This window comes from Aotus nancymaae, unplaced genomic scaffold, assembly GCF_030222135.1.
Source record: "Aotus nancymaae isolate 86718 unplaced genomic scaffold, 86718_ANA_hifiasm-v0.15.2.pri h1tg000049l, whole genome shotgun sequence".
Classification (NCBI taxonomy): Eukaryota; Metazoa; Chordata; class Mammalia; order Primates; family Aotidae; genus Aotus; species Aotus nancymaae.
This window is the reverse complement of record NW_026988463.1, coordinates 32,820,943-32,833,569: the sequence shown is the minus strand read 5'-3', so window position 1 is coordinate 32,833,569 and position 12,627 is coordinate 32,820,943. Positions and strand designations below refer to the sequence as shown.

The window sequence follows — 12,627 nt, the reverse complement described above, 5'->3', positions numbered from 1 at the left end:
TTGTCTCTCAGTTTATAGTCCAGGATTTATGCAGCTTTGGCCCTGCTGTGTAGCTCTGTGCTGTAGAAAATCTAGGTGGAGAGAATTAATTAAATGAAAATCACTGAATCTTATCTGTGTCATTGGTCAGCTAAATAAATAACCTTTGTGTCCTAACAGCAGCAGACATTTTCTGGTTAGGTTTTCCACATGGTTTATTATGAAGTATGACAACTTGTCATGTGTAATCAGCATCACATTAGTCTCATGAGAATAAGCTCTCCTTTAATCAGCTGCTTTTCTTTAATCTGGTGGGATGAGGCGTATGGTAACCATGACATTTTTGTAATTTGCTTTGTGGGATGGTGGTGCTCTTGGTGGTGATATGATTGGATGTGTGGGTATATGTATGTTTTGGGTATGCAGATTTTCCAAAAAGGGACAGATGGCAGATAAAGCATTCATGTATTCCCTGTCACTGTACACCAAAAATTACAGTTATGTGTCCTGGGAGTCAGTACCAGAATATGTAGTTTCTAATGTTATTTATCTGTGATTTATTAGAACTTGGGCTAGTCATTAAATTCTCTGAAGTCTCATATTCTTTATGTATGAGGATAGAGTTGACATCCTTTACAGACTGTAAACCTAAATCTGAAGTTCTATGATTCAGTCACGGGTTAAACTCTCATAAGCAGGCAAGTAATAGTGGAGGTCTTATTCTCTCCATTGCTGGTTTTCAGTATTCTCATCATGATTCATCGCCATAAGTACATGCTCTATTTATCTTCTTATCTGTGCACTTGGTCTGTTCTCATATTTGTCTGATGTAATATGACTTCTTATTTTCTTTATTTCTTTTAACTTTTGTCATTTGAGCTAGCCTCAAAATATACTGGTCACTTTGTATTTTTATTTATTTGTATTTTTAAGCCACACCTGCTAGCATGGGAATGTTGTACTTTTTTAATTCCTCTGAACTTATTTTTAGTTCTTATTTTGGTGTGTGTGTGTGTGTGTGTGTGTGTGTGTGTGTGTGTGTGTGTTGGAGACAGTCTTGCTCTTTCGCCCAGCCTGGAGTACAGTGGCGCAATCTTGGCTCACTGCAACCTCCACCTCTCAGGTTCAAGCTATTCTCCTGCCTCAGCCTCCCGAGTAGCTGGGATTGCAGGCACATGCCACCATGCCTGGCTAATTTTTGTATTTTCAGTAGAAACAGTGTTTTACCATGTTGTCCAGGCTGGTCCCGAACTCCTGATTTCAAGTAATCCGCCCACCTCGGCCTCCTAAAGTGTTGGGATTATAGGCATGAGCCACCACACTCAGCCTATTTTGTGTTTTTTTTAAGTGTCTCCTCTCCCCAGTGAGGTTGTCATGTATACATAGAGAATATAGTGAGCTTGTCATCTGTACATATACATCTATACATTGTAACCCTTTAAGTTTCGTCATAGTAGATAGTGGTAGTTATCAAATATTTGAGTATTTTTTTAGTCCATGTTTCACACAAGTCTAGGACAAAGGAAGTATATCCCAAACTGTTTGTAATCTGATTAGAATAATGATAATAAAGTACAAAATCATCGAACAGTATAGGATAGTGTATTTTTAAGTGTTAAACTTTGTGGCACAGGCTAAATATATAAATTTTTAAGGTCAGTGATCTGTAAACACAGCAGTCAGTGAAGACATTTTGAAGTAGAGAGTTAAATTGGTTTTTCAAGGGTAGACAGAATTTGAATGATCAGGAAACAGAGAGGCAGTTTATGTTAAGTAAAAATATAGAATGTTTGAGGTTTTGTTTTGTTTTTTAGAAATGGGTTCTCACTATGTTGCCCAGGCTAGAGTACAGTGGCTGTTCACAGGCATGATTATGCACACCATGGCCTCAAACTCCTGGGCTCAAGGGATCCTCCTGCCTAGGTCTCCCAAGTATCTGGGACTGCAACGTGGTACCACATCCAGCTTGTTTTGTTAGATAGTGAGAAATTGGCAGTGTGTTCATACTGGATGAAAATAGTAATACTTTTTTAAAAAATTTCTTATCACATATAATTTAATGGGGCTTATAATGATGCATAATGGAAAAATCCAAATAATAAATTAAAAAATCAGTAGTAGGAAAATTGTACATTTCTATATTAGGAATAACAGATCATACTCTTTAGTTATGCTAGCACTGATCTGTGAATTTGGTTTTTGGCAAAGCCAAATACATACACACACACACACACACACACACACACACACACACACACAATATAAAACAGAGGGCGTACTTAGTTCTAGGAGTCTTCCCCTGTGCTGCGCCCCCACACCATAATTTAGAAGCTATACTAGTTTCTTTTGGTCGGAGAATAGTCCTTTAAAAGATTTCTTTTTTCCCACTTAGAGCTTTGTAACATAGGATACAGAAATGCAGTGGAAAATGTTGTCAGTATCAAATGTAGTAAACACTGTCTCTTAATGTGATTCTGGATAAAGATAAGGAAGTGACACTGAAGTACAATTCAGTTAAATAGTTAACACTCTCTAGGGACCTAGATTATACATGTATACTTTTCTTTTTTTTGTTTTTTGAGACAGAGTCTCACTCTGTCACCCAGACTGGAGTGCAGTGGAGTGATCTCGGCTCACTGCAACCTCTGCCTCCTGCCTCAGCCTCCCAAGTAGGTGGGACTGTAGGCATGTTGCCACCATGCCCAGCTAATTTTTGTATTTTAATAGAGAGGGGTTTCTGCCTCTCAACTCCTGGCCTCAGGTGATCTGTCCGCCTCGGCCTCCCACAGTGCTGGGATTACAGGCGTGAGTCACCGCACCTGGCCCATATATACTTTTCTGATGGTCCAGCTTAATGTAAGGATAAACTCTACAGTGCAAAGGAATGGAGACTACCTATCATGTCAGGAAACCTTGTAGAAAAATGGATCCAGTAGATTGTATTCTCTGCAAGGAGTCTAAAACATTTAGGTGTTCTCTGTTTCTGATTAAGGGCAGGTCAAGAGCAGAATCACAGATGTGAAGTTAGAAATGTGTGGAATTTAGAGGGCTAACCCAAACTTTCTTCAACCTGGTTGTTTCTGTTTCTGTCATTGAAATATGTTTGAAGGAGTGTCAGTAGCTACAAGAAGGATTGATTTCATTCACTGTAGCTCATGACAGTGATTGATCAAAATTCTTACATTGCTGAGTATGACAGAGTTACTTTAGCCTGGCCAAAAATTCAAGGCAAGTCCATTAGAGGCAAGCCACCCTTGGAAACATGGGTCACAGAAATCTGGTATTCAGGAATATAGCTTTTTAGTAAAACTTCCCCAATCAATTTTTTCTGCAGTTTCCAACAAATTTAAGCAACACATGTTAAGTAAGCCATTTTCTCTAGCAGCAATTTAAGAGCAAGAATAACTGCCTGTCAAGATTTCTCCTAGTTTGTGTTAAAACAGCCCTATTTTATATTACGTGGCATTATCTAAACTGACAGAGGTTGTCCTGCTGTTTCTAACTTTTACAGTGTGGAAAGCAGGTTCTGTATAAGCATCATTGACTAGAAATCTGTGATTAGCTGATTTCTGTTCACAGAGATAAGGGGTCAGATGAAAGATGATTATCTGATAATGAAATTTTAGAGCATGAAAAGCATTGGTGAGTGGGAGCACCTATCTATTGGGCATTTATCTCTTCACAATAACCCTTTGTGGTGGGTATTATTTTCTCATTTTATATAAGACGAGATGTGGCTGGTCGCGGTGTCTCACGCTTGTAATCCCAGCACTTTGGGAGGCTGAGGCAGGCGGATTACCTGAGGTCAGGAGTTCGAGACAAGTCTGGCCAACATGGCGAAACCCCGTCCCTACTAAAAATAAAAAAATTAGCCAGAGATGGTGGCACATGCCTGTAATCCCAGCTACTCGGGAAGCTGAGGTGGGAGAATTGCTTGAACCCAGGAGGCAGAGGTTGCAATGAGCCGCAATTGTGCCACTGCACTCCAGCCTGGGCGACAGAGCAAGACTCTGTCTCAATAAAAAAATAATAAAGAGGAGAGATTCGAGAAGATTATTTTCCTTGCTCAAGTGATGAGTTAGAAGGCCTGACTTCAAAGCTTATCTACTTTATGGCTGCTTTCCAGGAAGCTGGAAGGGAAAGAGATAATTTTATTGCAAGAAATGAGATTGGCTATAAATTAATTTCTCAGTCTGTGTTTGATTTGCTTTAATAATGTCATGATGTATTCTGGAGATCAGTATACCTTGTGGAGTTACATTAATCAGTGCTGTTGCAGAGTCATCCAACACTACAAAGTACTTCTAAAAGAAAACCTATTATAATTATAAACAGTAATGGAGATTTATTAGAAGCCTGTCTGTAAAGGTAGACTTTTATGCTTTATAAGAATTTATAAAGATTAGTATAAATTGGCATAGGATCTTTCTAGAATAAAGTTGCCTCAAATTTTGCGTAACAGATTGTCTGTTTTTTTTTTTTTCCCAAACAGAGTCTTGCTCTGTCGTCCAGGCTGGAGTGCAGTGGTGCAATCTTGGCTCACTATAACCTCCACCTCCCAGATTCATGCAGTTCTTTGCCTCAGCCTTCCGAGTAGCTGGGATTACAGGCGCCCACCACCATGCCCAGCTAATTTTTTGTATTTTTAGTGGAGACAGGGTTTCACCATCTTGGCCAGATTGGTCTTGAACTCCTGACCTTGTGATCCACCCTTCTTGGCCTCCCAAAGTGCTGGGATTACAGACGTGAGCCATGGCGCCCCGCCGAGATTGTTTGTTTTATGTAACATTTTCGGATTTTATGAATGTAGTTCTATAAAAGGTATTTCCTTAGGCAGAAATAAGTGAAATGTCATTAAGCAAAGTATATGTTAATGGTGACATTGAGGAGATCCTTTGTGTTACATTTCCACTTTTTTTTTTTTTTTTTTTTTGAGACGGAGTTTCGCTCTTGTTACCCAGGCTGGAGTGCAATGGCGCGATCTCGGCTCACTGCAACCCCCGCCTCCCAGGTTCAAGCAATTCTCCTGCCTCAGCCTCCTGAGTAGCTGGGATTACAGGCATGCGCCACCATGCCCAGCTAATTTTTTGTATTTTTAGTAGAGACGGGGTTTCACCGTGTTGACCAGGATGGTCTCGATCTCTTGACCTCGTGATCCACCCGCCTCGGCCTCCCAAAGTGCTGGGATTACAGGCGTGAGCCACCGCGCCCGGCACATTTCCACTTTTAAGGATCCTAACACTTAGGGAGGCAGAGGCAGGAGGATGGCTTGGGTCCAGGAATTTGAGACCTTCCTCGGCAATTTAGTGAGACCCCATTCTCAAAAAATAAAAAATAAAAAAATTAAAGGATTTGAGTTTTATTTTGGTTAGTCTCAGCTCATAAGGAAAATATTTTATGTGGCTTAAAGGAAAGTTATTTTTGTCAGCTTAAAAGTAGAAAATTGGTCATAATCTGTGATATGTAAAAATATTTAACCTTTTTATTTTGTAAAATAGAAAATGTTTTTAACCTTTTTTAAAGGTATTTTAAATATCCACAGATGATAGAATAATCGAGTTTCTTGACTTTTATTAATAGAATTAAATTAATTTAATTTTATTTTTTATTAGTGTCAGGGAAGAGTGGCATGTTTGTTTAATCCTGTAGGCATTTCATACATTTTTGTGTTACCTTAACTAGATTCTGAGCCCTTTTACATTTTCAGTTCAGTTTAGAATAATGATACACTGTTGTTTAGATACCCATCTTAGGAAGGGCTGTGTTGAGATCCCAGAATCTGTGTCATTACTAGCTTCTTGTTCATCTCTCCTTGTCTGCTGTCTCCTCTCCCTTCTTTCCCAGTTATACTCTTGGTTACTTTTAAGGGCAGGAGAAGGGCAAACACTCTGGAATTAGATCAGGACTCAGAATGCCACTAATGATGGTATCATTTGCTGGAAGCCAAAGACCCAACATCAGAGCCTTGACTTCAATGAGGTCAACATTAAACTGAGGTCAACATTAAACTTTGACACATGGGTTAGTCAGATCCCCTGGGTGGCTGAGGCTGGTAGAGGCATCAGTCTAAGGAAAAGAGGGGCTAGTAAGCAGTCAACTACACAGCCTTTTTAAAGAGTTATTGTTCCTGCTTAAAAAAAAAAAAAAAACACTTCCATGAGAACCAAGGGCTTTTTTACATAGAACACATACTGAAAAATCAGAAAGCAGTGGCTAAGCCAAAAGAAGAACCTTCCAGGGATGAGTTGCTTTCCTTGCCTCCACAACAGCAGCCAGACTGGACCTCTGGACAACACAGTTAAGTGTGACAATCACACTTCCTAGATCAGGACCAAGGGTAGGAGGAGGCCACCAGACTCGGCTTACAAGCCCTAAGTAATCATCCATCAGGGAGCCAATAGCAAAAATGTCATTCTTGTCCACACAGGTCCCCACAATCTTTAAGCAGATCTCATCGTCCTGCTGAATCACAATATCCTCATCCATTGTCTTCTAACATGGTGGGTTGGAGTTAGGATCAAACTCCATCTCTGAAGGGATGGAATGTCAAGAGATGAAGCAAGACATAGGCCCAATTTCTGTGAAGAGTCGAACCTTGTTGACCTCAGTGACAACAGCATCCACGACTTCTCCTTTAAAGGGCCGGAAAACAATGGCCTTGTACTTAACTGGATAAAGGATGAAGCCTCGGCCTGGCTGGATCACACCAGCACCAATATTGTCAATGGTGGTTACAGTGATTACAAAGCCATACTTCCTGGTGCAGGTCCCCTCCACCTCGGTGAAGAGCTTCTGCTTCACCGTGTTGAGCAAGTTGGGGCTGAAGTAGCGCTGGCACAGCAGGATTTCGTGCTCTAGGGAGATACGATAGAACATCTTCCCAGAGCAGTCTGGGAGGCTAAGTCCACACCTCCGGCCACCCTGGGAATCCCTACTTTTATTAATTTAATAGAATTAAAAGCCCATTTGTGAATTTGGAATTCTTTGATTTGCTTGCAAAAAATGAAAACGTAGGGAGATCGTGGTGGCTCATGCCTATGATCCCAGCATGAGGGAGGCCAGGAGTTTGAGATCAGCCTGGCCAACGTGGTGAAACTTTATCTCTACCAAAAAAACCCACACAAATTAGCCGGGCATGGTGGTGTGTATCTGTAGTGCCAGCTACTTGAGAGGCTGAGGTGGGAAGATTGCTTGAGCCTAGGAGGTCGAGGCTGCTGTGAGCCATGATAATGCCATTGCACTCCAGTCTAGGCAACAGGGTGAGACACTGTCTCCAAAACAAAGGAAAGAAAAAGAAAACATACAGAAGTGAAGATTCTTTTTGTCTGTCTTTCTTTCTTTTTTTTTTTTTTTTGAGACAGGGTCTTGCTCTGTTGCTCAGGCTCAGGCTGAAGTGCAGTGGTGCAGCCATGGCTCGCAGCAGCCTCAACCTCTCCGGCTCCAGCGATCTTCCCACCTCAGGCTCCTGAGTATTTGGGATGACAGGAACATGCCACCGTGCCTGGCTAGTTTTTTTGGTTTTTAGTAGGAACAAAGTCTAGCTATGTTTCACAGGCTGTTCTTGAACTCCTAAGCTCAAATGATCCTCCTGCCTCTGCCTCCCAAAATGCTGAGATTACAGGCGTGAGCCCCCATACCCAACTGAAGTGAAGATTAAATAAGGGGACATGAAAGTCCCTGTCAGAGGACAGTATCACTGATCTAGACAACCTTTCTGCTCTCTCTTACTATTTAATCACGTCAAAAATGTGTCTGAGATCTTTGGTTCCTAGCCACCCAACCAGAAGATGGTGAGAGCACAGCCTGGATTAATGATTTTGTAGTTGGACTCGCCAGAGTTCCAGGTATAACTTTTTTATAGTAGTGGTAGAACCTATCCAAGCTTCAGGTTTCTCATCTTCAAATGGAACTATTATTTCATCCCTCATAACATTGACTTAGAAATTAAATGAAATAACACACAGGAAATGTTTACTGCTGTGCCTGTTAAATAACAGGTACTTTGTAAATGCTTGCTGTTGTCCTGCCCTTCCTGAACTTCCCCAGACTATAAATGGTTTCACGTGCTGGACAAATCCTACTCATTTTTATGCTGTGTAGATGCGCAGGACATACCTGATTCCCCTACACCCAGGTGGGGACTTCATTGTCCCTACAAGTTATTTATCTTAAATCTCTAGGGAAATGAAAAATCACTCTCCTTTAACTAAAGATTAGTCACTAAGTATACAATTCAGCATCCTCTGGGTGTTCAGGTAAGCCTGAATTTAAGTCCCAGGGATGAGCCAGATTCCTAGGATGGCTCTGAATTATCTTGGCTTCCTTGAATGCCTCTGGCTAAAAATCAAGCTAGGATTATTGATGTGATTGTGAATCTGGCCCATGTCCTAGGAATGTGGATTCTGCTGCATATGTCAATTGGTTTGGCTCTTTTTTATTTATTTATTTTTTGAGATGGAGTTTCGCTCTTGTTGCCTGAGCTGGAGTGCAATGTGCGATCTCAGCTCACTCCAACTTCTGCCTCCTGGATTCAACCAATTCTCTCACCTCAGCCTCCTGAGTAGCTGGGATTACAGGTGCCTGCCACCATGCTCAGCAAATTTTTGTTTTTTTTGGTAGAGGTGGGATTTCACCATGTTGGCCATGCTGGTCTTGAACTCCTGACCTTAGGTGATCCACCTGCCTCGGCCTCCTGAAGTGCTGGGATTACAGGTGTGAGACACTGCGCCCAGCCAGTTTGGCTCTTTATCTGAAATTTTTGGTTCAAATGGAAATCTTTGCTCTGTAGTACTGAAATCCTCTGAAAGTAGAAGAAAAAAAGTTATTCAAGAAAGAATATTTGTGCAGTGTAGGGAGAACTTGAGCTTTTTATATAAACTTTTAAAGCTATAAAAGGAACTATGCTGTTTTACCCCCAAATTTGCCCACTTTTAACCTTCAGGAGAAACATTTTGGTCTCCTTTATGTTCTGGTTTCTGGATACAAATTTTCATTTGTTTGTTTTTCCACCTATTACCAACCACAGGTTCTTAGGCTCCTGTGTGATAGAAATTGACACAAGGCCAAGCAAGTTTCCCAGATCAGGTTGTATTAAAACTTATGGGCTGGGTGCAGTGGCTCAAGCTTGTAATCCCAGCACTTTGGGAGGCCGAGGTGGGTGGATCACATGAGGTCTGGAGTTTGAGACCAGCCTGGCCAACATGGTGAAACCCCATCTCTACCAAAAATATAAAAAATTAGCCGGACGTGGTAGTGGTCGCCTGTAATCCCAGGTACTCAAGAGGCTGAGGCAGGAGAATCACTTGAACCTTGTGGGGGCAGAGGTTACAGTGAGCTTAGATTGCGCCATTGCACTGCAGCCTGGGCAACAAGAGCAAAACCTCATCTCAAAAAGAAAAAAAAAAAAAAAAAAAAAAAAAAAGACTTAAGCCCAGAAAGATTGGACCTAAGGGAGGGAGGGTTCTCCATCTGGCTCTCTGAGGGCTGTGCATGATTCACGAGGTAGGTGAGCATCACTACATGTGTGGGTGGAATGCGGGGTGTGCAGACACAGTAAGGAATCATGCTAACACATGATCAGAAAGTGGCAGATAAGCCCCTTCCTGGGTGATGATTTTGTATTATAATGAGACTAGAGATTAGGATTGGTCATTCTCCTTGAGCTCATGCAAGTGGTAGAGCTAACTTCTTTGAGTAAGATTTATGGCAGGGTGCTGCCTATGGTTTCTTCATACAATACCTGTAAGGTTTGGCGGTCATTGAGAATGTATGGAAAAACACATTAGTGGGGTGGGGCCAAGCCCCATTCTCTACTCTGTCTCACCTTCATTTCCCGAGATTACTCTTCTTTATCTGTCTCCTGGAGCCTTTTAGTGGTTGGTGATCATTGGCCACTGCTCATTAAGTCAGATTAACCAATAGTACAAAACTGTAGTACATTAACCAAATGAAAGAGGACTGTATTATGCAGTGGGCATGGGTATGTGGAGTCAGGGAGAGGGAAAGAAGGAGAATTCGGTGGTAATTAGTGAAATGTTTAAACCGAGACTTACAGAGGTCCTGAAAGGCTCCATGAATGTCCTAAAATTGCTTGCCAAACATTCTGGGAGGAGGGGCTATTATTTTATTCACATTCTCTAAGAGCCTGAAATTTCAAAAAGCACAAGAACTGCTATGCTGTGGTTACTGTCATAGACGCAGGCCTGGACTTTGGGGTGTTTGATTTAATACAGCCCATGCTTGCAAGAATGACAAGAGGTGACGTTGTGCAGTGGTTAGGGCCCAGACCCTGAAAGTTGATTGCCTGGGTTTGTATCTGAGCTGTCAGCGTGTCCTTTGTCAGGTCTCTTCCCTGTGCCTTAGGTTTTTCACCTGCAAACTGAGGATAATAATAATACCTATCTCAAAGAGTTGTTATCGCTAAAACTAACTTGCCTGAAATTGGACTGACAAATGACAGAAGTACTGCTTTCAGGCTTCAACAGTGTCTTTTTTTGTACCTTAGTACTTGCAAAGATACGTCACTGTCTTGCTGCATTTAGAAAAGTTAGTAGCAAAATGGAATTAACCAGTAATAAGCGTGAGAGACTGCTGATGAGCATAACTCTCATAAATCTAATGTGATTGGTACAAAGAAATCATTATGCCCTTAGTGGTGGAATTTTAGCTTCAGCAGTGTGCTTTGTGGACTTAAGCAGCAGTCAACTAACTGTTCAAATGTGGGTGGAGTTAGGGAAAGAAAAGAAAGAAAATTACGAAGCATGTGTAAAATGCTAGAAGTATATCATTTAAAAATGTGTCCAAAAGTGAGATACAGTTAGGGATCTATATAATTTGAAGTGCGGGGAATGGACATCTCCCACCACCACTATAATATTAATAACACGAATTCTTTTTATCATATTCCATCTTCATACTTTATTTTTTAAACGATACATTGTTTATGAAAAGAGGACTGGCACTTATTGATACATCTTTCCCAATCTCCTCTTGAGTTGTATTTCTGAAGTTTCAGCTCCATTTTCCTGTTTCTGACAGAAATATCTGGAAAGGTGGAGTCTTATTCACTCTCAATAGATAGGCCTGGCCAGGCGCCGTGTCTCACGCCTGTAATCCCAGCACTTTAGGAGGCTGAGGCGGGTGGATCACGAGGTCAGGAGATCAAGACCATCCTGTCCAACATGATGAAACCCTGTCGCTACTAAAAAACACAAAAATTAACTGGGCATGGTGGCACATGCCTGTAGTCCCAGCTACTAGGGAGGCTGAGGCAGGAAAATCACTTGAACCCAGGAGGCGGAGGTTGCAGTGAGCCGAGATTGCACCACTGCACCCCAGCCTGGTTACAAAGTGAGACTTTGTCTCAAAAAAAAACCAAAAAACAAAAAGGCCCAAATATTTCTATTAAAGATTGTTTTTTTTTTTTTTTTTTTTTTAAATTATTGCAGAAAGGATTTCCTACATTGCCTAATTTTGATAATAAATTTAGATTTTGCATTTTTTTTTTTTTTTGAGACAGAGTTTCACTCTTGTTACCCAGGCTGGAGTGCAATGGCGCGATCTCGGCTCACCGCAACCTCCACCCCCTGGGTTCAGGCAATTCTCCTGCCTCAGCCTCCTGAGTAGCTGGGATTACAGGCACGCGCCACTATGCCCAGCTAATTTTTTGTATTTTTAGTAGAGATGGGGTTTCACATGTTGACCAGGATGGTCTCGATCTCTTGACCTCGTGATCCACCCACCTCGGCCTCCCAAAGTGCTGGGATTACAGGCTTGAGCCACCGTGCCCAGCCTGATTTTGCATTTTTTCTTGGCTTAAAAATTAAAGTGCTATTGTATTCTAAAGGTTTATTTTTCCCTCTTTCAATAATAACATTTTTTTGTTGCTTTCAGGGGTTCAACTAGATATAGCTTCACAATCTCTGGATGAAGAAATTTTGTCAAAAGTTAAAACTGAAATTGAAGAAGAGCTAAAATCTCTGGACAAAGAAATTTCTGAAGGTCTGTTTGTTCTTATTTTTCTAGTTAATAAGCAGATGTGGTTTGGTGTTGGTTTAATTTGATTTTTACAGTGGGGTGTTCTCAACATTTAACAACTTATACAAATTTTACATTGGTATACTTTATGAGGGTGAAACTAGAAGGTAGCCTTTTTCCTTTTCTGGGGGATATGTGTATGGAAGTGCCCCAGCTATACCTAACAGGTGAGATGCAGCAGTTTCTGATGTTAAGTACCAGATATATGATCATATTAATGTTAAGGTTCTTTCCATTCACTGTGGTTTGATTTGTATTAGGTATTAACCTTTATAAGTAATAATGACATTAAAAGGAAAAAGGTAAGTATATGCTTCTTTCATTTTTGCATACATATATGCTATAGATAACTGTAATTATAATGTACATTTAACTTTATAGCCATTTTTTATTTTATTTTATTTTATTATTCATTTATTTATTTATTTTTGAGATGGAGTTTCACTCTTGTTACCCAGGCTGGAGTGCAGTGGTGTGATCTCCGCTCACCGCAACCTCCGCCTCCTGGGTTCAGGCAATTCTCCTGCCTCAGCCTCCTGAGTAGCTGGAATTACAGGCATGCGCCATGGTGCCCAGCTAATTTTTTGTATTTTTAGTAGAGACGGGATTTCA

At 41.0% G+C, this 12,627-nt stretch overlaps 1 protein-coding gene and 1 pseudogene across 1 annotated transcript in view; one reads left to right on the top strand and one right to left on the bottom strand.

Moving 5' to 3' along the window:
• The window catches only part of BCL2L13 (BCL2 like 13), a 92,501-nt gene that overhangs the window by 37,553 nt on the left and 42,321 nt on the right, over nucleotides 1–12,627 (top strand). The window contains 1 exon segment of the mRNA XM_021673952.2: nucleotides 11,872–11,979. Within this exon segment, the coding sequence (XP_021529627.2) occupies nucleotides 11,872–11,979 (108 nt within the window).
• Nucleotides 6,193–6,855, bottom strand: LOC105718507 (DNA-directed RNA polymerase II subunit RPB7-like; annotated as a pseudogene).